General features: G+C 44.3%; 1 protein-coding gene and 2 long non-coding RNA genes across 3 annotated transcripts; 2 read left to right on the plus strand and 1 right to left on the minus strand.

Moving 5' to 3' along the window:
• The first annotated feature begins 6,023 nt into the window (after window positions 1-6,023).
• LOC118366800 (cell surface glycoprotein 1-like) lies at window positions 6,024-16,279 on the plus strand. The gene is made up of 10 exons (XM_052492632.1): window positions 6,024-7,450; window positions 11,141-11,434; window positions 11,919-12,188; window positions 12,544-12,654; window positions 13,057-13,119; window positions 13,267-13,284; window positions 14,049-14,093; window positions 14,183-14,284; window positions 14,495-16,206; window positions 16,250-16,279. The coding sequence occupies exons 1-10, from the start codon at window positions 7,396-7,398 to the stop codon at window positions 16,277-16,279; spliced, it is 2,700 nt and encodes an 899-aa protein (XP_052348592.1). The 5' UTR covers window positions 6,024-7,395.
• A 2-nt stretch (window positions 16,280-16,281) lies between these two features.
• On the plus strand, window positions 16,282-19,394 carry LOC127915053 (uncharacterized). The gene is made up of 2 exons (XR_008090048.1): window positions 16,282-18,630; window positions 18,741-19,394. It is a non-coding gene; the product is annotated as an uncharacterized LOC127915053 (long non-coding RNA).
• Window positions 19,395-21,719: 2,325 nt separating this feature from the next.
• On the minus strand, window positions 21,720-26,477 carry LOC127915054 (uncharacterized). Its single transcript, XR_008090049.1, has 2 exons — window positions 26,018-26,477; window positions 21,720-25,859 (listed from the first exon to the last, which is right to left on the minus strand). It is a non-coding gene; the product is annotated as an uncharacterized LOC127915054 (long non-coding RNA).
• Between the last annotated feature and the right edge of the window lie 1,072 nt (window positions 26,478-27,549).

Consider the following 27,549-nt stretch of genomic DNA (forward strand, 5'->3'; position numbering starts at 1 on the left):
AAGGACTTAGAAAACCGATCCACAACGACCAGGATCGTGGTGTTGCTCTGTGAGGGAGGAAGATCTGTCAGGAAGTCCACCTACAGGTGCAACCATGACCGTTGTGGAACGGGTAGGGGTTGTAACACTGGGCGCACACCGAGCAGGAGGAAACATAAACCCTCACGTCCTTGGCCAAGGTGGACCACCAGTACTTCCCACTAAGGCAACGCACCGTCCGCCCGATGCCAGGATGACCAGAGGAGGGTGACGTGTGGTCCCTATAGATCAAACGGTCGCGGACAGCAGACGGAACGTAAGGCCCCCAGCTGGACACGGGGGGAGTGGGCTCTGTGAGTAATGCCCACTCGATATCCGCGTCCAGCTCCCAAACCACCGGTGCCACCAGGCAAGAGGCCGGAAGTATGGGAGTGTGATCCATGGACCGCTCCTCTGTGACATACATCCGGGACAGTGCGTCTGCATTAGCGTTCTGGGAACTTGGTCTGTAGGACAGAGTGAAAACAAAATGGGTAAAGAATATGGCCCACCTTGCCTGGCGCGGGTTCAGTCTCCTTAACTGGCGAGGGTTCAGTCTCCTCGCCGCCCGGATGTACTCCAGATTGCGGTGATCAGTCCATATGAGAAAAGGGTGTTTAGTCCCCTCAAGCCAATGTCTCCACACCTTCAGAGCCTTGACAACAGCCAACAGCTCCCGGTCACCTACATCATAGTTTCGCTTTGGTGGCGTGCCCGAGCGCGAAGAGAGCACGGCTCCTATCCCAGCCTCGGACGCATCCACCTCCACTATGAACGCCAAAGAGGGATCCGGATGAGCCAGCACGGGAGCCGAGGTAACAGAGATTTCACGTGACCAAAAGCCCTGTCCGCCTCAGCCGACCACTGCAGCCAGGTCCCCCCTTCAGCAGTGAGATAATGGGAACTGCTACCTGACCAAAACCCCAGATAAACATCCGGAAGTAGTTGGCAAACCCTAAGAACTGCTGCACATCCTTTACCGTGGTTGGAGTCGGCCAATTACGCACGGCTGAAATGCGGTCACTCTCCATCTCCACCCCTGACATGGAAATTCAGTACCCTTGGAAGGAGATGGACTGTTGGAAGAACAAACATTTCTGAGCCTTGACGTACAGGTCATGCTCCAACAGTCGACCAAGCACCCAGCGCACCAGGGACACATGCTCGTAGCGTGTAGTGGAGTATTTCAGAATGTTGTCGATATACACCACTCCACCCTGCCCGTGCAGGTCCCGGAAAATCTCGTCAACAAAGGCCTGGAAGACTGATGAAGCATTCATCAACCCGCACGGCATGACTAGGTACTCATAGTGCCCTGAGGTGGTACTAAATGCCGTCTCCACTCGTCCCCCTCCCGGATATGCACCAGGTTGTAAGCGCTCCTGAGTTTCAATTTTGTGAAGAATCGCACCCCGTGCATTGATTTGATCACACTGGTGATGAGAGGCAGCGGGTAGCTGTACCTCACAGTGATCTGATTGATATCTTGATATCAGACCCCCATCCTTCTTCTTCACAAAAAAGAAACTCGAGGAGGCAGGGGGTCATGACAGGTCAACCAGGGTAAGTCCAGCACCACGGGAAACACAGGAGAATCATAAGGAAGAGATTGATTCTCTCCTTGAGACGCTCCTGCGTAACCATGTGTAGTGGAGCAGTGGTCTCCCTAATCAGCCCTGACCCTAATGGTCGACTACCTAGGGCGTGCACAGGGAAGGGCATGTCCACAGGAACAAGGGGGATCCCTAAACTATTGGCAAATGAACGGTCAATAAAATTCCCAGCTGCGCCTGAGTCTACTAGCGTCTTATGCTGGGAATGCGGGGAAAACTCAGGAAATGAAATAAATACATACATGTGAGCAACAGGGGGCTCTGGGTGAGCCTGGTGCCGACTCATCTGGGGTGACATGATAGTGCCCTGCCTGCTGCCTCGACTCCCTGAGGAACCCCCACAGCACCGGCCAGCAGTGTGCCCTCTGTGGCCACAGATGGTGCAGGGAATGGCCCCTCCTCCAGTCACCCTAAGTGCAGCACCTCCCCGCTCCATGGGCATCGGAGCGGATGTACTGGGGGATGGAACTGACAGGCCCCGATCCGGACGTCCGCTGGCAGTCAGCAGGTTGTCCAGCCGGATGGACAGGTCCACCAGCTGGTCCAATGTGAGGGTGGTGTCTTGGCAGGCCAACTCCCGACATACGTCCTCGCTCAGACTGCACTAGTAGTGACGGATCAGGGCACTGTCCTTCTATCCCGCGCTGGCGGCCAGGGTCCAGAAGGCCAAGGCGAAATCCTGTGCGCTACTCGTCCCCTGCCTGAGGTGGAACAGACGTTCGCGAACTCGAACTCAGACGTTCACGAACCATTACGAACTCTGCGTAATGGTCATCTCCTTCACACCATACGGCATTGGCCCTCTCCAGGGCTTTGCCGTCCACCCGCCCCGAAGGAAGCCAGGTAGAGCTCCAGCTGTAGTAGAAACCCCTGGCACCCTGGCATCAAACTCCCTTGGGAGCGCGAGTTGAATCCCGCTGGGACTGGGTGAAGGAGGGTTGGACAGTGGGACCTGCTGTAGTGAGGCTGGTGGAGGCGCTGGGAAACCTCCTTCTCTCTCCAAACAATCCATTGTCTGGAGCACGCGATCCATGGCGGTGCCCAGACGTTGCAACATGGTCACGTGCTGCTGAATGCACTCCTCCACTGCAACCGGGAGGGTGTCTGCTCCTGCTGACTCCATTCTTCAGGTGAGTGATTCTGTAAGGAAGTCTGTGTGTAGCAGGTGTATAGGAGTCAGGCGCAGGACAGCAGATATGAGTAAATAAACATATTTTACTCAACATATATAAATGCAATACAAAAACAGAGCCCACATTAACGGACCTTTCTATAAACAAACAATTACTCACAAAAAAACATGGGGGAACAGAGGGTTAAATAATGAACAAGTAATTGGGGGACTGAAACCAGGTGTGTAAAACAAAGACAAAACAAATGGAAAATGAAAAGTGGATCGGCAATGGCTAGAAGGCCGGTGACTTCGAACGCCGCCCGAACAAGGAGAGGGACCGACTTCGGCGGAAGTCGTGACATACAAACACTGAAGAAAAACAAGCTTATATTTTGGGTTCTCGTGGAGTGTGACAGTTGAACTAAGCTCAAGAGGCATGTATAAATTATATTCTTCAGTAATCAATGGATATATATAAGTCAAAAAATGGATGTAGCAACTACAGATTGCCTCTTTAAGTCTATCAAAAGTGTGCGAGTTTGAGCTTGTGTCCACTAGGCCTATGGATTTATTTATTTTATCAGCATGAATTACATTGAGCAATACAAGTCCCACTTTTATTCCATAGGATTGAATCCGCGCTATGCAGCTGTTGCAAGAGTGCATTTTTCACTCGCTGTCCACTGATTTCATAAACAATGATTTCAACCATTATCGGGTTCAAATACACATTTAGATTTGTGAACAGCCATCCACAACAACCACAATACGTAAGGCGCAAATATCTAAATGACAGAGCAGTAGTGTGATTCACATCAAAATGTGCTAGCTAACTAGCTTGTTAATTGTTTCACAGAATCAATATATAATGTAGAAATCTTAGGTAGTCAAAATAATGAACCACTCCATGTGCATTTCCAACAACTCCCCCTTGTTACATGACAGCTCTGCAAACATTCCCATTTTCACTGAAAAACCTGTTATTTGTTCTGCAGTCGGAACGCATGGAATCTCATATTTCAAGCCATCAGTACTGGACGTGAATGAATTTGCAAAACGAAACTACGCAAGCAAACAAAGAGTCGAAAGCTCTTATTCCGATGCGATTTTGGATACCTGCACACAGGTAAAGTAACCTACTACGCAGGGTTACCAGGGCTCAAAATCAAATGTCGAAACAAAAGATGTCTCAAAACCCGCCCAAAAGGCCTGAAAACGAGACATTTCTATTTTTTGCAGCAAGATAGGAGTTTAGCCAATAAAACCTTTTTCCATAACGCCATCGAGCGAATTAAGGACTATCGACTTCATTTGTAAAGATGTAGGAGCCCTATTCGGACGGGATTAGTTGTACTGGAGGAGGTCGGGTAATGTAATTATGTCCACTAGCACAAAACACCACATCTTTCATTTTAGTCCCATCCGAATCTGCCATATATATCAGTGACATGGCAGGAAAGTAACAATTCCAGTCAGAATAACCTACAGCTTTTTGGCAAACTACAAAGTCCTCTGGTAATACTAGTCCCGTGCGAATTGATATCCCTGTGTTATGAAAGAAATGTTTTGAGTTTGACAGGTGTTGCTTGCGGTTTGCGCTAGAAAACAATAACTGATTCAATAAATTGGATCAAGTGCTGCGCATAGCATATATATGAAGAGCCTACATGTATCAGTTTTCACAGTGAATGCTTTTGTTCATACTTTGAATGAATTACAGTGCACTTTGGAAAAAACTAAACCGTCGAATCGTCCTCTGGAATGACGGACATACTAGTCATGATTGGTTGATGGTAGGTGAAGGCGGGGGGCGCGGCCTTGTGTAATCACAAACTCACTTCCTTGACATCTTCCTTCACAACAGCGCTGTGCTGCCCCGCGAAGCCAAAGAAATATGAATGCCCCTGGCTTCTGCAGAGGCGGTATCACCGTAAATGTTGCACGGCCAATGCAGACAACGGATTGACCATGCAGCGCCTTTCAACCAATGCTCTCAACACACACACACCTCCGGCACACCCCATCACTCACTCACTATATTTTTTTTAAAAGAGAAATGCCATGGCGGCCGCCGTGCAACATAGAAGTAGCCCGAAAACCTGCAAACTGCGACCAATACATTTTCACCCGCAACCTTGTTTTCAAAGTAAAAAATTGCAGACATTGCAACCTGCTACAACGGAAGGGTATTAATTACAGCTGGCAATCTTTGAAGGGTGGGGACACATTGTAGAGTGTGTGGTCTAAATTGTGCTCTATTTTAAGGTCTTTTTTTTGCCTATTTAAAAGGTTAGGGTTAGGTTTAAAATCAGATTTTAAGAAGATACATTGTAGAAATAGGCAGTGTTAATGACTTTGTGGCTACATTTGTGTCACATTGAAACTCCCTGAGCTCTTCAGTAAAGCCATTCTACTGCCATTTTATACACCTGTCAGCAACGGGTGTGGCTGAAATAGCCGAATCCACTAATTTGATGGGGTGTCCACATACTTTTGTTTATATAGTGTATATCATGCCGTGTTCCAGAGGTATGACAAAACATGTATTTTTATTGTTCTAATTAGGTTGGTAACCAGTTTATAATAGCAATAAGGCACCTTGGTATTTGTGGTATTTAGCCAATAGCCTATATATACCACGGCTATGGGCCACATCTCCTCTGGCCTTATTGCTTAGTAATAACAGTCAAAACAAGTTAAATTGACACCCATTGATGAAAAAATTATCTGACGAATTTAATAAGGGCAAATTATCTTTTCTCTTGCGTCATTCTTAAACTTGCAATAATTATTACTGTTATGGAAAACCGAATTATGCTTGTTTTAAGCCCTAAGCCCTATTACCATTCCAAGAACGACAGATTTGTACTTTAAAAAAAAAATATTTCACCTTTATTTAACCAGGTAGGCAAGTTGAGAACAAGTTCTCATTTACAATTGCGACCTGGCCAAGATAAAGCAAAGCAGTTCGACACATACAACGACACAGAGTTACACATGGAGTAAAACAAACATACAATCATTAATACAGTATAAACAAGTCTATATACGATGTGAGCAAATGAGGTGAGATAAGGGAGGTAAAGGCAAAAAAAGGCCATGGTGGCAAAGTAAATACAATATAGCAAGTAAAACACTGGAATGGTAGATTTGCAATGGAAGAATGTGCAAAGTAGAAATAAAAATAATGGGGTGCAAAGGAGCAAAATTAATTAATTAATTAAATACAGTAGGGAAAGAGGTAGTTGTTTGGGCTAAATTATAGGTGGGCTATGTACAGGTGCAGTAATCTGTGAGCTGCTCTGACAGTTGGTGCTTAAAGCTAGTGAGGGAGATAAGTGTTTCCAGTTTCAGAGATTTTTGTAGTTCGTTCCAGTCATTGGCAGCAGAGAACTGGGAGGAGAGGCGGCCAAAGAAAGAATTGGTTTTGGGGTGACTAGATATACCTGCTGGAGCGTGTGCTACAGGTGGGAGATGCTATGGTGACCAGCGAGCTGAGATAAGGGGGGACTTTACCTAGCAGGGTCTTGTAGATGACATGGAGCCAGAGGGTTTGGCGACGAGTATGAAGCGAGGGCCAGCCAACGAGAGCGTACAGGTCGCAATGGTGGGTAGTATATGGGGCTTTGGTGACAAAACGGATTGCACTGTGATAGACTGCATCCAATTTGTTGAGTAGGGTATTGGAGGCTATTTTGTAAATGACATCGCCAAAGTCGAGGATTGGTAGGATGGTCAGTTTTACAAGGGTATGTTTGGCAGCATGAGTGAAGGATGCTTTGTTGCGAAATAGGAAGCCAATTCTAGATTTAACTTTGGATTGGAGATGTTTGTTATGGGTCTGGAAGGAGAGTTTACAGTCTAACCAGACACCTAAGTATTTGTAGTTGTCCACATATTCTAAGTCAAAGCCGTCCAGAGTAGTGATGTTGGACAGGCGGGTAGGTGCAGGTAGCGATCGGTTGAAGAGCATGCATTTAGTTTTACTTGTATTTAAGAGCAATTGGAGGCCACGGAAGGAGAGTTGTATGGCATTGAAGCTTGCCTGGAGGGTTGTTAACACAGTGTCCAAAGAAGGGCCAGAAGTATACAGAATGGTGTCGTCTGCGTAGAGGTGGATCAGAGACTCACCAGCAGCAAGAGCGACCTCATTGATGTATACAGAGAAGAGAGTACCTTGTCAGCTCGGGGGTTTGAACTTGCAACCTTGCTAGTCCAACGCTCTAACCACTAGGCTACCCTGCCGTCTTGATGGCGTAATGGAAACAGGTTTTATTGGCTACATTTGGAAACTCCTATCTTGCTACAAAAAAAATAGAAATGTCACGTTTTCAGGCCTTTTGGGCGGGTTTTGAGACATCGTTTGAATAGACATTTGATTTTGACCCTGGCAACCCTGCGTAGGAGGTTACTTTACCTGTGTGCAGGTAGCCAAAGTCGCATCGGAATAAGAGCTTTCGACTCTTTGTTTGCTTGAGTAGTTAGGATAAATCTATGTGTTCTGATTTAGACTATATGTAAGGTTGTCGTCCATAATTTAGTTTGTAATTTGAAACAATCCCGGAGCATTCCAGATGGAATGATACCTGGAACGTGTACTTTCACTTTTACTTACTAGCATACAGGACTGTCAAACTCGGACCGAAGGAAATGGCAGGTAGCTTTTTTGGGAAAGTTATCATACCGCTTTTGGCTTATTTTCTCGGTGAGTAGCCTATACTATTTTTTCCCCCGCTTATTGATTTGTAGGAAAGTAATTTGTCACTGTTCAGCCGCTCAGTCTGGTCCATTCGATAATTAGTCAGTCAGTGGTAATTTACCATGTTAAAGTGTAACTCTAATCACACTCCTTTGAGTGTACAGAAAATTGTCTTCATTTTGTATATTTTTGGGGGGAGATTTATTTAACTAGGCAAGCCAGTTAAAGAACAAATTCTTATTTTCAATGAGGGCCTAGGAACAGTGGGTTAACTGCCTGTTCAGGTGCAGAACTACAGATTTGTACCTTGTTAGGTCTGGGGTTTGAACTTGCAACCTTGCTAGTTCAACGCTCTAACCACTAGGCTACCCTGCCGCCCCAATTATCTTGATGGCGTTATGGAAACAGGTTTTATTGGCTAAATTTGGAAACTCTTATCTTGCTACAAAAAATAGAAATGTCTTGTTTTCAGGCCTTTTGGGCGGGTTTTGAGACATCGTTTGAATAAACATTTGATTTTGAGCCCTGGCAACCCTGCGTAGGAGGTTACTTTACCTGTGTGCAGGTAGCCAAAGTCGCATCGGAATAAGAGCTCTCGACTCTTTGTTTGCTTGAGTAGTTAGGATAAATCTATGTGTTCTGATTTAGACTATATGTAAGGTTGTCGTCCATAATTTAGTTTGTAAATTTGAAACAATCCCGGAGCATTCCAGATGGAATGATACCTGGAACGTGTACTTTCACTTTTACCTACTAGCATACAGGACTGTCAAACTCGGACCGAAGGAAATGGCAGGTAGCTTTTTTGGGAAAGTTATACTGCTTTTTGTTTATTTTCTCGGTGAGTAGCCTATACTATTTTTTTTTCCCGGTTATTGATTTGTAGGAAAGTAATTTGTCCTTGACATAGTCATTGTGCACTGTTCAGCCGCTCAGTCTGGTCCATTCGTTAATTAGTCATTCAGTGGTAATTTACCATGTTATAGTGTAACTCTAATCACACTGCTTTGAGTGTACAGAAAATAGTATTTATTTTGTATACTTTTTATTTATTGGAGATTTATTTAACTAGGCAAGCCAGTTAAGAAAAATTCTTATTTACAATGACGGCCTACCCCGGCCAAACCCGGGCGACGCTGGGCCAAAGAAATAGGCAGGGTTAATGACTTTGTGGCTAGCCAGTGACGACCCTATTGTGGTGGTTAAACAGGAAATACAACAACATGATCATTCATGATCATGATGATGATGCATCATAAAATAAATAACATAAAACTTAGGTTACAAATATGTTGACATCATATGCATGGTAACAAATTAACACTTCTGTGAAAACTACAGGTTTATTAATACTGTACACTCTTATGGAGTGAACGTTATTTATAGTAATGGTTACATGGAGAAAATCGGACCTCTGAAATGAAAATGGATGGCCCTCCCTTCAGCAAAATATATCTATATATTTTATTTAACCTTTATTTAACTCGGCAAGCCAGTTAAGAACCAATTCTTATTTACAATGATGGCCTACTCCGGCCAGACCCTAAAAGGATGATGCTGGGCCAATTGTGCACCACCCAATGGGACTCCTAATCACAGCCAGATGTGATACAACTTGATTCAAACCAGGGACTGTAGTGATGCCTCTTGCACTGAGATGTAGTGCCTTAGAACGCTGCGCCACTTGGGGGCGCAAGTATAGACATAGGCCTCGGTTTACTATGAAATAGTTTATCATTTATTTTACTAGGCAGGGGTGCTCAACTCTTACCCTACGAGGTCCAGAGCCTGCTGGTTTTCTCTTCTACCTGATAATTAATTGCATCCACCAGGTGTGCCAGGTCTAAATTAGTCCCTGATTAGAGGGGAACAATGAAAACAAGCACTGAAACTGGCTTCGAGGTCCAGAGTTGAGTTTGACGGTTAGAGTTTTGATCAAGGGTGTGTAGAAATGCACAGTCATCTTGGCACTCCTCCCCCCCAAAAAAATGCATTCATTAATGTCTACATTATGACATGTTTAATCCATTACTGCAAACATTTACATTATATTGTGTGAGCTCAACATTAAAAAAACTATGAAAACATATCTAATCAAATCAAGATTTATTTACAGCACATTTCAGACATGGAATGCAACTCAATGTACTTCACAGGCCAAAACTAATAAAACCAATGAAAATAAAAACTGAAATATTTGCTACACAACAAACATAAGAGGATAAAAAACTAAAGAAATACAATAAAATCGGAACGAGTAAAAAGCACAATAAGGAAAAGCAATGCTAAAAAGGTGTGTTTTAAGATCTCTTTGAAATATGTCCACAGTTTCGGCCCCCTCGGGTTCTCTGGCAGGCTATTCCAGAGTCTGGGAGCATAATAACTAAAGGCTGCCTCTCCATGTCTCTTGGTCCAAGGCTTTGGGATAGTTTAAAGGGACCTACTGGGTAAATAACGTAAAAGCATGTCTGGCATGTATTGTGATGCACAATTATGGATTAATTTAAAAACCAATAGAAGAATCTTAAAATGAATTGTAAAACTCACAGGCAGCCAGTGCAGAGACCTTAAAACAGGTGTAATGTGTGCTCTCTGGTCTTGGTCAGTATCTATGCTGCAGCGTTCTGTATGCTTTGCAGTTTCCCAATGGCTTTCTTGGGTAGACCAGACAGGAGAGCATTACAGTAGTCAAGCCTGCTTGTAGTAAAGTATGGATGAGTCTCTGTATCAGCCTGAGAGAGAAATATAGTATTTTACTTTAGAGATTACCAATATTACTATCCCAACTACAATGGCCTCTCAATGGCCAATAAATAGCATCAGGAATCCAGGGTTTATATACGATTGCCATGTATCTCAACTCCATGGTGATTTCAACCACGGAGTTGAGCGCAGACTTTTGTTTTTTTAAATGAACCTCAGACTCCTTCAAGTCGCTATGAAGTCAGTACTTTCCAAAATTACATTCTTAAACTCTTACCATTTACCTATGCTTCTCCTCTGTTTTTGCATGCCTTTCTTTTCTTTGCTGAAATCTGTACTTTTTAATAAAACTTTAATCAAATACAACCACGGACTGTTTCCTCGTTGCTGTTGCTCTAAGATGGCAACTCAGCTTGAATGTGCATGTGCCAATTGAATTTCAACAAGGAAAAAGTTGGTGGTTGTATTTGATGAATTTTTTTTTTAAAGTATGGATTTCAGCAAACAAAGAAAGGCACACAACAACAGAGGAGAAACATAGGTACACAGTAAGTTACATTTTTAAAGTATCGATTGCATAGTGACTTAAAGGAGTCAGAGGTTCATTTCAAAAACTCTACTTTGCTTTCAACTCCGTGGATTCAATTATCATGGAGTTGAAGTATCCGGCTAGAGTTTCGATAGAGTTGACGATATATCTCTCTGTGCATGGCCAAGTTAATGATATATCAAGATACAGGGTCTACAATCCCTCCCTGGCCAATCATTGATTTGACAGCAGAGGAGAGCAGTATAGTGGGAGATAATAATACTAATAATAATATATAATAAGATGACTAATTAGGTTGAATAGGTGGGATGGCTGACACTGCTGATACCTGAACTGTCCTTGGTGGTCTCAGAGAAGACCACTAGCCTACATTACATTATATCCACAGAAGTTTAGGGTGTTTTCAACATGTTTTCACCAGATCCTCATTTTTCTGTACTCAGTGGAGGTGACAGGTGAACAGCAGTATGGTGGCCTGGGAAGAGAGATCACCCTGACCCCCAAGGTCTCAGGTCAGCCTGAGGACATCCTGTGGAAACACAATGGGAACAAGGTGGTGGAGTTTGATAGGAGTCAGAATGTTGAGTATGGCAGGTATAAAGGCAGGACCATCCTGGACTGGGACTCTGGAGCACTAACTATCAAAGGTCTCACTGATGCAGACAGTGGGCCCTATGAGTTAGAGGCTGTCGTCAAGGGCAAGCTGCAGTACTCTCAACATAAGGTGGGGGTTATTGGTAAGTATGTAATGTTGCTGTTTAAAGGCCTTCATGTCAGGTTTGTGTGTATACAGTATGTTTATTTACAGTATTAATAAGGGCTTTCAATTTTTTTAATCTTTAAGCCTAGACAACGGCTGATTAAGTGATGCCAGTATAGTAAAACAAAATCTAATTGTATACCTTGGTTACTGTATCTAATAAGTCAGGACCCACATATTCTCACCTAGTTCTTGAAATCTTGTTCCAGTGTGATATTGAAACTCCCCCTTTTCATCTTTACATCTTTATTACAAATGTTCAAAGTTGCTGGACAGGTTTAAACCCACACCAAGACACACCTCTCCTCAGATCAGTTGAGGTGAAACGGCTTCTCACTTTGCAGTGTGTGTGTCTGTGCGTGTCTGTGTGTGCTTGTGTGTGTGTGTGTGTGTGTGTGTGTGTGTGTGTGTGTGTGTGTGTGTGTGTGTGTGTCTGTACTCGTTTGTGCACATGTGTGTAGATGATGTGGCACAGCCCAGTGCAACCTGTGTGGTTGACACCACAACCCCAGAGAACATGGACAGAACCCTGCTGTGCTCAGCTGACCTCCAGCCCCTGACCCAGTTCATCTGGAGGAGTCCTGAGGGGTCAGAGAGTCCTGGACCTGAACTGTTCATACCTGGGGGGGAGAACCAGGATTCTGAGAACCAGGAGTCTATCTACACATGTGTGGTGAAAAACCCTGTTAGTGAGAAAAGTGCAGAGTTCACCCTGAAGAACTGCTACCCTGGTAAGATAACGCTTCTAAACTGTAGTTACAGTAATACAACGTACTCTCACTTTCATTCTGTCGTGTTCACAATTTGGATGTATTATTTAATGCTGCCAACACATTTGCGTGACATGTAGATTCTGTACATTTATTGATAGTGAGAACATGGTTCAGAAAGACATAGAATGAGATTGTTGTAAATACAATGTTATATTGTGCATGGTAAGCATCTTTTTTTTGCAGATCCCAGATATTCATACGTTACATAGTGTTATGACTGCTTAATTCATGTCTTATAAGACTGCTTAATTCATGTCTTATTAAGTGTGGAAATGCTGCTGATCCAAGATGTTTTAATGGTGTTTCTGTGCAGAGGAAGGCTCATCCAGTGTCCTGGCTGTGGTCCTGTCCATTCTCCTTCTCCTCGTCTTAGTTGCTGTTGTGGCATTTCTCTTGTGGTACTACTGGAGGAAATGCAAGAAACGTACGACCATCCTATGTCCTATGAAAAACGTTTTGTTCCAGACTCCGGAACTATATGGGGCATAGTTCGGTATTACTGGGAGAAAAAGCCCCTCATTATAATGATCTGGCTAGACCAGAGTCAATCCATTTCCTCCCTACTCCCCTGATGTGTGCTGAGCTTTTTAGATGATCACTGTCCCAGTGACGCCAGCTGACTTGTTACAAGGTCGTTGACCTTGGATCTGAGATTAGAGTTGAAAAGGGGAGAGAAAAGAGTACAACCAGCAAACAAAGCAAAGTAACTACATAGTCTTTCTGGTTAGACATATTCATGTTGCAGGATGTTCACCCACATTACATCCCTATGTCTAATTCTGTCCTTTATCCCTCTTGTCTTTTCCACTCTGTGGTGGATGACCAGCAGCTGAAGCTGCACCGACAAAATCTGAAGAAGAGAAAGGACTGGTGCAAGATACAAAACAAGGTTGTTTAGCTGTAAAATGTCATTTTGAACATGAGTTCTATTGCTATAGACTTAGTTTGGCATCACATACATTTTAAGACAAAACTAACACCGTACCACTCTACTGTTTATGAATACCATTATTTTGTTTATGTTTTAATTGAATAGGAAACAACGATCCCAAGGATGACCATTCTGCCCTTGATTCCCATGCAAAACTAGACAGATAGCTAACAACTAAGTCTTCAATAAAACTCCCAAGGCGTGACTTTTCTTGAATGAATATATTGTGTTTATGTTGTGAAACTGCAAAATACAGAAAAGAATAACTTTAGTGTTCAATTCACACCGACATACTGTAGATGTACATTAAACATTTTTGCATGAATACAAAATGGCTAAGGTACCATGCATCTGGCATGATGCCAAACCATATAGCTAATTGTTAACCATATGGTAATTGCTCCTTTCATTACTCTAATAATGTATAACCATCTATGTAGAATAACAAAGCATATTACACTAAAAACAGTAACAAAACTACAGTATTGTATATTTTACAATTCGTTTGCATGACGCATGAGCAAAGTAATACAGACAAACAGACAAAAGGCATTGCAATTTTAGTAAATGCAACCAACATTGATATGTAAGAAACTCTATCAATAACAAGATTATCATCATTAGCTAAATGCTTGAATGAACTTACAAACAAATATTTTTCCAAGGCTGAAGCGTGACAAAGAAATAACTACGTTGAAAGACCTGCACCGTAGCGTTGTTTGTAGCTCTTCTATGCGTGCAAAACAAATTCTGAACTTCCGTTTGTGTTGACTTTCTAAGTACCAGAAAGCGCCACTAGGGGGCAAATAACACCATTGAACACAATGAAAACCAATTTAACCATTGTAATAAAATAAACTGTTATCTTCTAACAGGATGGCAGCACAATGACCATTCTGAGAACACTGGAAATATAACTTCTATACCAAAAGGTTCTCCTTATATAGTGTTTATTGCCTTGGGCACGAGAAACTTTGAATACATATGATATTAATGGGGATGAATGTTTTTGTGTGTACAGGAATGGTAAAAGAGCAGGAAGAGCTAATGAACAAGCAGAATGCAGATCCAAATAGGAAATGGCAAACTGGACCAGCTGGAAGAATTTTCTCTCCAACAAAAAGTAGGGGTCACAGCCTTCTATACAGACAGAATGACAGTCTCTCAGACAAACAGACAGGTGATTTTATGTCCCATGGCAGATAGGTTAAACATAACTCAATATTGAGACTGACAATGACATAATAAGTAATGTTATCATTAAGACAAATGTGTCTGTATAATAGTGTTTGTGTAGTCTTGTATCAACCCATCTTCTCATTCTGTGTTTCAGTGACAGACACAGAGCATGTACAGGACAATTGGATCACCCCTGCCCAACAAGACCTAGTCACACCAGACCACACCCAGGCCCAACAAGACCTAGCCACAGAAGACCCCACCCCTGCCCAACAAGACCTAGTCACACCAGACCACACCCAGGCCCAACAAGACCTAGTCACACCAGACCACACCCAGGCCCAACAAGACCTAGTCACACCAGACCACACCCCTGGCCAACAAGACCTAGTCACACCAGACCCCACCCCTGGCCAACAAGACCTAGTCACACCAGACCACACCCAGGCCCAACAAGACCTAGTCACACCAGACCACACCCAGGCCCAACAAGACCTAGTCACACCAGACCCCACCCCTGCCCAACAAGACCTAGTCACACCAGACCACACCCAGGCCCAACAAGACCTAGCCACAGCAGACCCCACCCCTGCCCAACAAGACCTAGTCACACCAGACCCCACCCCTGCCCAACAAGACCTAGCCACAGCAGACCCCACCCCTGCCCAACAAGACCTAGTCACAGCAGACCCCACCCCTGCCCAACAAGACCTAGTCACGCCAGACCCCACCCCTGCCCAACAAGACCTAGTCACACCAGACCACACCCAGGCCCAACAAGACCTAGTCACACCAGACCACACCCAGGCCCAACAAGACCTAGTCACACCAGACCACACCCAGGCCCAACAAGACCTAGTCACACCAGACCACACCCAGGCCCAACAAGACCTAGTCACACCAGACCCCACCCCTGCCCAACAAGACCTAGTCACACCAGACCACACCCAGGCCCAACAAGACCTAGCCACAGCAGACCCCACCCCTGCCCAACAAGACCTAGTCACACCAGACCACACCCAGGCCCAACAAGACCTAGTCACACCAGACCACACCCAGGCCCAACAAGACCTAGTCACACCAGACCACACCCAGGCCCAACAAGACCTAGCCACAGCAGACCCCACCCCTGCCCAACAAGACCTAGTCACACCAGACCCCACCCCTGCCCAACAAGACCTAGCCACAGCAGACCCCACCCCTGCCCAACAAGACCTAGTCACACCAGACCACACCCAGGCCCAACAAGACCTAGTCACAGCAGACCACACCCAGGCCCAACAAGACCTAGTCACAGCAGACCCCACCCCTGCCCAACAAGACCTAGCCACAGCAGACCCCACCCCTGCCCAACAAGACCTAGTCACAGCAGACCCCACCCCTGCCCAACAAGACCTAGCCACAGCAGACCCCACCCCTGCCCAACAAGACCTAGTCACACCAGACCACACCCAGGCCCAACAAGACCTAGCCACAGCAGACCCCACCCCTGCCCAACAAGACCTAGCCACAGCAGACCCCACCCCTGCCCAACAAGACCTAGTCACACCAGACCCCACCCCTGGCCAACAAGACCTAGTCACACCAGACCCCACCCCTGCCCAACAAGACCTAGTCACACCAGACCCCACCCCTGCCCAACAAGACCTAGTCACACCAGACCCCACCCCTGCCCAACAAGACCTAGTCACAGAAGACCCCACCCCTGCCCAACAAGACCTAGTCACAGCAGACCCCACCCCTGCCCAACAAGACCTAGTCACGCCAGACCCCACCCCTGCCCAACAAGACCTAGTCACACCAGACCCCACCCCTGCCCAACAAGACCTAGTCACACCAGACCCCACCCCTGCCCAACAAGACCTAGTCACAGCAGACCCCACCCCTGCCCAACAAGACCTAGTCACAGAAGACCCCACCCCTGCCCAACAAGACCTAGTCACAGAAGACCCCACCCCTGCCCAACAAGACCTAGTCACAGCAGACCCCACCCCTGCCCAACAAGACCTAGTCACAGAAGACCCCACCCCTTCCCAACAAGACCTAGTCACACCAGACCCCACCCAGGCCCAACAAGACCTAGTCACACCAGACCCCACCCAGGCCCAACAAGACCTAGTCACACCAGACCACTCCCAGGCCCAACAAGACCTAGTCACACCAGACCACTCCCAGGGCCAACAAGACCTAGTCACACCAGAATCCAAAGAATCCAAGCTAGGCACGCCCACACCAGAACCCAACCAGGAAACAGTTCCAGCTCCAGAGACAGCTCCAGGCCAAAAATACCCAATCATAACAGAGACAGCTTCAGGCCAAAAATACCCAATCACAACAGAGACAGCTCCAGGCCAAACAGAATCAGCAGGCACAACACCCAAATCGAATTCCACTAAATGCAGAAACAGATAAACCCAACCAGGACATAGGGCACAAGAAGGCCCTGCTAGACCTGGACAACCCAGGTCTTAAACAGGAGAATGAACTAGACCAAGAATCAGACAAGCCCCAAGAGGAGATGACAAACCTGTACACGGGAGATGGTAAACATGAGAGCGACTCAGGCACTTAATGATGAATGAAGAAAAGCCAGAGATAAAGATCCAAGGAGAAGGACCGTACACAGCAGACCACAAAGACAATAACCAAACAAATCAACATACACAGGAGGACAACCAGGACATCCAGTCAGGGGAGTGAAGACAGAATGATGATGTGGAAGAATAAGGGAAAGGGCAAAGAGTAAGTAATGAGGAGAACAGAGATGGGATAATGGACCACAATAGATGTATGGGTGCAAACACAGAGGATGATGGGGGAAATGAAGTAGAGATGGAGGAGGAAGGGATAGAGCAGAAGGAACCAGACACAGAGGAAGAAGGAGATAATACCAAACAAACATCTACTCAGAGTGATGAGGAGCTGGATGAGAAACCCATCACAGACCCCAATGAGCAGCACATTACCCAGACTACACTACAGGGTTGTCCACTGGGTAGTCCAGTGACAATAATCCCTAATGCAAATAACCCAGTAGAATTATGGGTAAGCTGTATGACTTTAAATCCACTGTTTTTGAGATGACACTAAAGTTTGGATAACAGGTCTCCACCTTATTTTCTACTGAGCTGCTACCCTCATACTGTTAGAAGAAAAACTCTGGCGAAGAAAATGCTGGATGCTACAGTGTAATACAAGCATTGGAATTTCTTGATTTTGGTTTCATAGTTTGCAAACAGCATTTTATTCTCTAGTTATGTTTCAGTTCTACGTACCTGTGGTAGCTAACATAATACATTATTTACTACAAGTTAATACACTATTTGTTATTTTAGCTCAATTTAAATATATGTTTTAATGAACCTTAACATACTGTTATTGCTAAAGAACTTACTTAGGCTACTGATATGCCATCTTGATGGGTTGTCAGAGATCCTCAGTGATCAGTGTAAATAAATAAATGTTAACAGAATGATGTGAATAAATGACTAGAACAAGCGGTTGTCACTCTGCATCACGTGGGACTAAACAGCCCTCAGTAGTGGCCTGCGTTCATGGATGCCAAGGGAAGCCGCAACTATTTAAACAATCAATAAATACAAATTCTCAAATAATTTTATATATATTTTTTTCTTCATAATTTTACGTCAATTCGCAAGTGGCTGAATCTCACTGGAGAAATCATCGGAGCGAGGGAAATGGCACCCGTCTGTTGTGTAGCCTACAGTACTGTATGTATCTGATGCTGTCTGGACCAAAAAAGTATAACATGTTGCCGCTGTAGCATTTGATTGGTTGATGCCAGCAAGCATTTGGCCTCATTTGATAAAAAAATAAATAGCCAATCAGCGTTGAGCTGAGCTGTCTCGGCGCAGGTGTGCTGGATGTACCCGGGTGTATTGCAATGTGCTGAACAAGACTGGTTACTCGCATCAATGACTCTGTCTCGTCATTTAACATCCAAACATGGTGTCAGAAGCGGGATGACTATCCATGATATCCGCAAATTAGAGCAATCCTTTGGTTAAAAATCGCCATAATTCACCTTCGCTATATAGTGTTGTTAGCATCGAGATAGAAATGGCAGTGAACATTCCCCTTCCCACAGTTATGATGCTCAGCGGAGATTGGAGCACGAATTGGGATACGTCCAGAGGTGAATGGGAGGACTAGCCACGGGACTTCTGGAAAAGGATGAAGATGTAGTGGCTGCCATTTTGAGGACTATAATGGGAGCTGAATGCCGACAAGTATACAAACACAACCCAAACCTAACAGCAGCTCAGCAAGGTAACGCAATAGCTATTCTTGATGCTTGTTGTGACGTTGTATTGATTAATGTGATGGCTGCTGTTCATCGAATTATTAATTGTTTATAATTACTTGATTAAATGAATCAGGTAGAGTCTGATTCAGCCAGTCTCCCGTCTGTCATGAGCCGCCAGAGTCTCCCGTCTGTCATGAGCCGCCAGAGCTGCCAGTCTGTCATGAGCTACCCCTCAGTCCGGAGCTGCCCCTCAGTCCAGTGGGGCCATTTAGAAGGGTCGCCGTGTTTAGAAGCCCACGGAGGCGGACAATGAGGCGGAGAAAGACTGTGGTGAAGTGGGATCCACGTCCCGCGCCAGAGCCGCCACCGCGGACAGACGCCCACCCAGATCCTCCCCTATATGTTAAGGTTTTGCGGCCGGAGTCCGCACCTTTGGGAGGGGTACTTTCCCGTTCTGAACTTTATTTCCTTTGTTTTGTCATTATTTACTATGGTCAGGGTGTGAGTTGGGGTGGGCAGTCTATGTTTGTTTTTCTATGATTTTGGGATTTCTATGTTTCGGCCTAGTATGGTTCTCAATCAGAGGCAGGTGTCATTAGTTGTCTCTGATTGAGAATCATACTTAGGTAGCCTGGGTTTCACTGTTTGTTTGTGGGTGTTTGTTTCCGTGTCTGTGTTTTTCACCACACTGTACTGTTTGGGGTTTCGTTCATTCCACGTTTATTGTTTTTGTATTCAGTTGTGTTCATGTTGGGTATTTCTTATTAAAAGAACCAATAGACACTTACCACGCCGCATATTGGTCCTCCAATCCTTCTCGCCTCTCCTCTTCAGATGAAGAGGAGGGAAACCATTACAGAAACACCCACCAACCAAGGACCAAGCGGCGTGGTAACAGACAGCGACAGCAGCAGCAGCAACAACAGCGGCCAGCTTCACAGGACTCCTGGACATGGGAGGAGATTTTGAACAGAGAAGGACCCTGGGCACAGGCTGGGGAATATTGCCGCCCCAAAGCAGAGCTGGAAGCATATGCGTTTAATCGCACGGTGTCGCCAGTACGTACCCATAGCCCGGTGCGCTATAGGGCAGCCCCCCGAAAGTGTCATGCGAGTGTGGGCATCCAGCCAGGGCGTATGGTGCCTGCTCAGCGTGTCTGGTCGCAGGTACGCCGTTTCGGTCCAGGGTATCCTGCACTGGCTCGTGCTGTGTCTCCGGGGCGCTGGGAGGGTGCAGTGAGTCCTATGCCTGCACTCCGCTCCGTGCTGGGCAAATGTGGGAGTGGAGCCTAAGGGAGATGTGCGCGTAGTAGGCACTAGATCTCCTGTGCTTACCCACAGCCCTGTTCAACCTGTGCCTGCACTCTGGAGGGTCCGGGCTAGAGTAGTTATCCAGCCTGGGGGAGTGGTGCCAAGGCTGCGCTCCAGTGCTCCCCCACAGCCCGGTCCTTCAGGTGCCTCCTAACACCAAGCCTCCTGGAGGTCTCCCCAGCCTGGTGGGAGCCCCACGCACCAGGCTGTCTCTCTGTCTCCTCCCTACAGGTGTTCCCGTCTGTCAAATCAAATTGATTTATATAGCCCTTCGTACATCAGCTGATATCTCAAAGTGCTGTACAGAAACCCAGCCTAAAACCCCAAACAGCAAGCAATGCAGGTGTAGAAGCACGGTGGCTAGGAAAAACTCCCTAGAAAGGCCAAAACCTAGGAAGAAACCTAGAGAGGAACCAGGCTATGAGGGGTGGCCAGTCCTCTTCTGGCTGTGCCGGGTGGAGATTATAACAGAACATGGCCAAGATGTTCAAATATTCATAAATGACCAGCATGGTCAAATAATAATAATCACCGCAGAACAGTTGAAACTGGAGCAGCAGCACGGCCAGGTGGACTGGGGACAGCAAGGAGTCATCATGTCAGGTAGTTCTGAGGCATGGTCCTAGGGCTCAGGTCCTCCGAGAGAGAGAGAAAGAAAGAGAATTAGAGAGAGCATACGTAAATTCACACAAGACACCGGATAGGACAGGAGAAGTACTCCAGATATAACAAACTGACCCTAGCCTCCCGACACATAAACTACTGCAGCATAAATACTGAAGGCTGAGACAGGAGGGGTCAAGAGACACTGTGGCCCCATCCGAGGACACCCCCGAACAGGAAGGATATAACCCCACCCACTTTGCCAAAGCACACCACTAGAGGGATATCTTCAACCACCAACTTACCATCCTGAGACAAGGCCGAGTATAGCCCAAAAAGATCTCCAACTCCAGAGCTGCTAGAGTCTCCCGTCTGTCCAGAGCGGCCAGAGTCTCCCGTCTGTTCAGAGCGGCCAGAGTCTCCCGTCTGTCCAGAGCAGCCAGAGTCTCCCGTCTGTCAAGAGCGGCCAGAGTCTCCCGTCTGTCACGAGCCGCTAGAGTTTCCCGTCTGTCACGAGCCGCCAGAGTCTCCCGTCTGTCACGAGCCACCAGAGTCTCCCGTCTGTCATGAGGTTTTGCGGCCGGAGTCCGCACCTTTGTTTTGTCATTATTTAGTATGGTTTTTGGTTTCGTTCGTTCCACGTTTATTGTTTTTGTATTCAGTTGTGTTCATGTTGAGTATTTCTTATTAAGAACCATGGACACTTACCACGCCGCATATTGGTCCTCCGATCCTTCTCGCCTCTCCTCTTCAGACGAAGAGGAGGGAAACCTTTACAGTCTATTTGTGGAAAAATCACCCTGATTAACTCTTTAGCCATATCACAGTTTACCTATTTGCTTATGGTTTTGCCTACACCTAGTGACCTGCTTTTTAAATTATATGAACAAAAATTATAAAATTTTATTTGGAACAGCAAGCCAGATAAAAATGAAAAGGGCCCATTTATATAACGAATATGAATTCGGTGGGCAGAAATGATTAAATATTAAAGCATTAGACCTCTCACTAAAGGCATCAGTCATACAAAATGTAGACTTAAATCCAAACTGGTTCTCTAGTCAATTGGTACGAATGTCTCACCCTATATTCAGGAAGGGCCTTTTCCCCTTTATTCAGATTACACCTGCTCACTTTCGGTTGTTTGAAAAGGAAATCATCTCCAACATATCTTTCTTTTTTAAACAAGCCTTAGAAAGTTGGTTGCAATTTCAGTTTAATCCACCTGAAAGGACGGAACAAATAGTACAACAAATATTGTGGTTAAATTCAAATATACTAATTGATAAAAAAAACTGTATTTATCGAAGAAATGTTTAAAAAAGGTATTATTTTAGTGAATGATAGTGGTGGAGTTATGTCACACATGCAGCTAACACAGACATATGGAAATGTCTGCTCTACCCAAAATTACAACCTATTAATTGCAGCATTACCACAAAAATGGAAGAGGCAAGTAGAGGGGTAAAAAAGTAAGGAACTTGTATGTCGACCCTGTATTAAAGAACATAAATGGTTAAAGAAAAGTGTGAGAAATAAAAACTGACAGCTGTGCCATATAAATTGCAAAATAGTTGGGAAGAGATTTTCAATGTACCCATTCCATGGTACATGGTTTATGAATTGATACGCAAAACAACAAAGGATTCAAAACTTCTAATTTTTCAATATAAATTACTATACAAAATTATTGCAACTAATAGAATGTTATATATATATATGCCATTTAGCAGACGCTTTTATCCAAAGCGACTTGCCCCTTTTTTGTCGGCGTTGTCTTGGGTCAGCCTCTGGAATCAGTTCAATTGCCCTGGGTGGTGCGAACAGAGGATCCGCTTCGGTAAAGTTGTATTCCTGGTCGTAGTGCTGGTGAATTACCGCCGCTCTGATATCCAATAGTTCTTCCTGGCTGTATGTAATAACATTTTTTAGGCTAACAATGTAAGGAATAATACAGAAAAAAAAAATACAGAAAAGTTCCCTAAGAACTAGAAGCGGGACAGCCCTCTCTGTAAGCTCCATCTTCTGATTTGATATTCAATGCAGATTGTGATTAATTGAAAAAGGTTTTGGGAACATCAGTTATTAAGGTCCTCATACAATCTGCTTTATGAGCTGGGTGGTTCGAACCCTGAATGTCTGACAGCTATGGTATCAGACCAACATATCTGGCTGCATAAAACATATCTGACAGCCGTGGTATATAATAATAATAAATAATATGCCATTTAGCAGACGCTTTTATCCAAAGTGACTTACAGTCATGTGTGCATACATTCTACGTATGGGTGGTCCCGGGAATCGAACCCACTACCCTGGCGTTACAAGCGCCATGCTCTACCAACTGAGCTATATATATATGGGGGATACAATCTTCCCAGCTCTGCGGATTCTGCTGTGAGGAGGCAGAGTCATTAGATCATTTTTTTTGCTATTGTCCATACAGTGGGGCAAAAAGTATTTAGTCAGCCACCGAATTGTGCAAGTTCTCCCACTTAGAAAGATGAGAGAGGCCTGAAATGTAGGTACACTTCAACTATGACAGACAAAATTTGAAAAAACAATTCCAGAAAATCACATTGTAGGATTTTTAATGAATTTATTTGCAAATTATGGTGGACAATAAGTATTTGGTCACCTACAAACAAGCAAGATTTCTGTCTCTCACAGACCTGTAGCTTCTTCTTTAAGAGGCTCCTCTGTCCTCCACTCATTACCTGTATCAATGGCACCTGTTTGAACTTGTTATCAGTATAAAAGACACCTGTCCACAAACTCAAACAGTCACACTCCAAACTCCACTATGGCCAAGACCAAAGAGCTGTCAAAGGACACCAGAAACAAAATTGTAGACCTGCACCAGGCTGGGAAGTCTGAATCTGCAATAGGTAAGCAGCTTGGTTTGAAGAAATCAACTGTGGGAGCAATTTATTAGGAAATGGAAGACATACAAGACCACTGATAATCTCCCCCGATCTGGGGCTCCACGCAAGATCTCACCCCGTGGGGTAAAAAATGATCACAAGAACTGTGAGCAAAAATCCCAGAACCACACGTGGGAACCTAGTGAATGACCTGCAGAGAGCTGGGACCAAAGTAACAAGGCCTACCATCAGTAACACACTACGCCGCCAGGGACTCAAATCCTGCAGTGCCAGACGTGTTCCCCTGCTTTAGCCAGTACCTGTCCAGGCCCGTCTGAAGTTTGCTAGAGAGCATTTGGATGATCCAGAAGAAGATTGGGAGAATGTCATATGGTCAGATGAAACCAAAATATAACTTTTTGGTAAAAACTCAACTCGTCGTGTTTGGAGGACAAAGAATGCTGAGTTGCATCCAAAGAACACCATACCTACTGTGAAGCATGGGAGTGGAAACATCCTGCTTTGGGACAGTTTTTCTGCAAAGGGACCAGGATGACTGATCCGTGTAAAGGAAAGAATGAATGGGGCCATGTATCGTGAGATTTTGAGTGAAAACCTCCTTCCGTCAGCAAGGGCATTGAAGATGAAACGTGGCCGGGTCTTTCCCGGGCAATGAAGGAGTGGCTTCGCAAAAAGCATTTCAAGGTCCTGGAGTGGCCTAGCCAGTCTCCAGATCTCAACCCCATAGAAAATCTTTGGAGAAAGATGAAAGTCCGTGTTGCCCAGCAACAGCCCCAAAACATCACTGCTCTAGAGGAGATCTGCATGGAGGAATGGGCCAAAATACCAGCAACAGTGTGTGAAAACCTTGTGAAGACTTACAGAAAACGTTTGACCTCTGTCATTGCCAACAAAGGGTATATAACAAAGTATTGAGATAAACTTTTGTTATTGACCAAATACTTATTTTCCACCATAATTTGCAAATAAATTCATTAAAAATCCTACAACGTGATTTTCTGGATTTTTTCTTCATAGTTGAAGTGTACCTATGATGAAAATTACAGGCCTCTCTCAAATATATTTTTTAATTTACAATCTGTAGAAGCTATGAGAATATAGAAAGGTTCAATTATTTTGTGAAGCATCACAGCACAGTTGAAGAATATATGGCAAATAGAAATCCGAAATGGCTGATGTTGAGAGATAGATGGGAGGGGTTGAATGGAGCTGAAGGGTGGGACTAATAACAAGATAAACAATGTAAAGCATATGGGATTTGTAAAATGTATATAGGTTCGGAACTTTTGTGAAATAGCATAGTTACAAATGGAAATCAAACTGGATGGACATCAGAAATAGAGGAAGGACTAAGAACAAACAAGAGAGAACTATTGTAAAGTAGACCGTGTCTGTAAAATGTGTATAAGATGTATAAATTGAAGGTAAAAGCAGAAGTGTTTATTGGTTTACTCCAATTGGGGGATTGGCGGTAGGGTTTGCGGGGAATAATAATAAAGTTATCATCTTTTAAAAAAGTATATGTCTATATAGGTATGTGTATATATGTGTATATGTATGCATGCGTGTATGGATATATACATTTACCCCCAAAATATGGGGGCTTGGAAATGATGCAGACAATTATAATAAAAAAAATAATTTAAAAAAATGTAACACAAACAAGCTAAAATGATAGTGTAAGATACACAAACACAGTCTAGGCTATTGATTAGAACTTAGTACAATGAAACAGGTCCCTAATGGGCCAACACAATATGACACGTGTTACACAAAATGGGGATTTAAAAAGAGAGAAAAGCACACTTGGGTACATTTTTTAACTATGCTTAGTTTAGCCCTAACCTTGGCCCAAACTGCCGCTCTTATGGATCAGAATATAATGATGTAATTACTTGTCGAAGGTCTCCGATTGGGATATCTCCTCGTGGACCGAGTTCCTCCTTCTCCTCTGATGGCGGCACCTGTTGTTACTGGGTGTAACTCTCTGATTGTCCACACGATGTCAGTGTCCTTTCTCTTAGTGGTCTGTTTCCTCGCCCTTGTTCTGAAAGGGGGTCTTCTGAGTACAGTCAGCCGTGCAGCTCAGGGCTCCAGAGTAGGAATGAAAGCAGTGTAGACACACAATTCCTTGGAAAGTTCCTGCTTGAATTCATCCTCTTAGACACAGCTGCTCATCTTTAGCATAGATTGTTAAAAGGTTATTTTATCTTCTTCAACATTGTGTTGCGTTTTGGGTTTGCGACTACCTCGGACCTTGGCTGCAGCTCCTAGTCTGATATGTTAATTCTTAACTTACATGTTTTATACCCTCAGGTCAGAAAGAGGTGTTTCCGTCTTTATGGCAAGTTCTCTGTGTAGCTCCCTTCAGTAACCACGAGCACAACCGTTCCTTGATTTTAACTGGGGACTTTATTCTGTAGTTTTAGTCAGAATTATCACCTTCCATGAGAACTATAAAGTAAATGAAAAATACAGTTAAGCACACTCTTACAACCTTATCTTACGAGTGACTTATTAGCTTGGTATAACTCTGAAGTGCTTACATACATAACAATTTAACCGGCGTTATAACGGGTTCAGATTAAACACATGAATAAAGGAAAAAATACCTCATTGGCTGCTTATTACAGAAGGGAGGAAATCAAACTTCACACTTATTATTCCTGGCATGAATTCACACTTCATCCTAACATACACTCTTCAACCTTTATGAACTACACCCGATGACATGAAAACTTAGCTAACGCAGCGCAGGATTGCCTTCCCTCCAAAAGTGTGTTGCTACAATAAGGATCCCCGTTACAACAGTATTAGCTACGTAGTTCCGCTTGTATTATCATTTCCCCCGCTCAGCAGACACGTAAACAATTCAAACAAAAGACAACGACATAACCTGTAAGTCTAACTGTCAGTTACACTCTGGACGTCGCTAGTTACGAGACAAGGTCTGGATTTTTACTCAGATCCAATTTAGACAACTAACTTCACATTTCATCTTTACAAAAACATTCTATTTGATCTGGACATTTTCCACACAACGTACAGTATGCCAACATCAGGTACATATAGTGAAAATTCTTCAAGGTACAATGTTTTAGTTATAATGTCATCATTTAACTTTTAATAACAAAAACGCAAGTCATTTTCATATTCCATCTATCATCATTACCACAATTTTGGTTGACGAAACATACTGTCCCAAAGTCCATTCATTGCATGTTAATGTTCTGAAGCCGGTTCTCCTTAGTAAGAGGACAAAGGAATTTTGTTTGCTGCCTTAAGATTTACTATGGGTGTGAGGCGTCATAAAAAAAACACCTCCATACTTGTTAATCTATCCCCCTCTGGTGGGTGTGAGAAATGTCTCTGTAGGATTGTGGTCCACTGTAACCTGACCCGAACAGACCAGTCATGACATGCTCTTGAACATTACTTTAAGCCAGCAAAGAATGTTATCTACAAGCATTATGTTCTCAGCTGTTGCAAAGAGGAGGACAGGGAATCCATTGACAGCTTTGTCACCAGGCTAATGGAAAAGGCAGCTAAATGTGAATATGGTGCTTTACGTAAGAGATGAACTGATCAGAGATAAGATAGTTCTTGGTGTAGTGTAATTGCGTTCTTCTATCTCCTCCTCTGATGAAGAGGTAGAACAAGGATCGGACCAAAATGCAGCGTGATGATGACTCATGACATAATTTTAATGACGGAAAAAACAATACAAGCGGAAACTACAAAATAATGAAAAGTGAAAACCGAAACAGCCCTATCTGGTGCAAACACTAAGACAGGAACAATCACCCACGAAATACACAGCGAAACTCAGGCTACCTAAATACGGTTCCCAATCAGAGACAACGAGAATCACCTGACTCTGATTGAGAATCGCCTCAGGCAGCCAAGCCTATACAACACCCCTAATCAGCCGCGATCCCAAATACTACAAACCCCAATACGAAAAACAACATATAAACCCATGTCACACCCTGGCCTACCCAAACATATAATGAAAACACAAAATACAATGACCAAGGCGTGACATGTAGCTGATGAGGGCATGGGCAGACGTTTGCTGAGAGAATGTGACCTGACACTGGTCTTGGCAGTGGAGACATGCCGTGCAGCAGAGCTTACTGATATA

The sequence above is a fragment of the Oncorhynchus keta genome, chromosome 34, assembly GCF_023373465.1.
Source record: "Oncorhynchus keta strain PuntledgeMale-10-30-2019 chromosome 34, Oket_V2, whole genome shotgun sequence".
NCBI classification, from domain to species: domain Eukaryota; kingdom Metazoa; phylum Chordata; class Actinopteri; order Salmoniformes; family Salmonidae; genus Oncorhynchus; species Oncorhynchus keta.

Coding starts and splice junctions, on each gene's coding strand:
- LOC118366800 (XM_052492632.1), top strand. CDS start 7,396: ATGGCAGGTAGCTTTTTTGGGAAAGTTATCATACCGCTTTTGGCTTAT. Junction 11,435..11,918: donor ACATAAGGTGGGGGTTATTG/GTAAGTATGTAA, acceptor ACATGTGTGTAG/ATGATGTGGCACAGCCCAGT. Junction 16,207..16,249: donor CCCCTGCCCAACAAGACCTA/GTCACAGCAGAC, acceptor ACCTAGTCACAG/AAGACCCCACCCCTGCCCAA.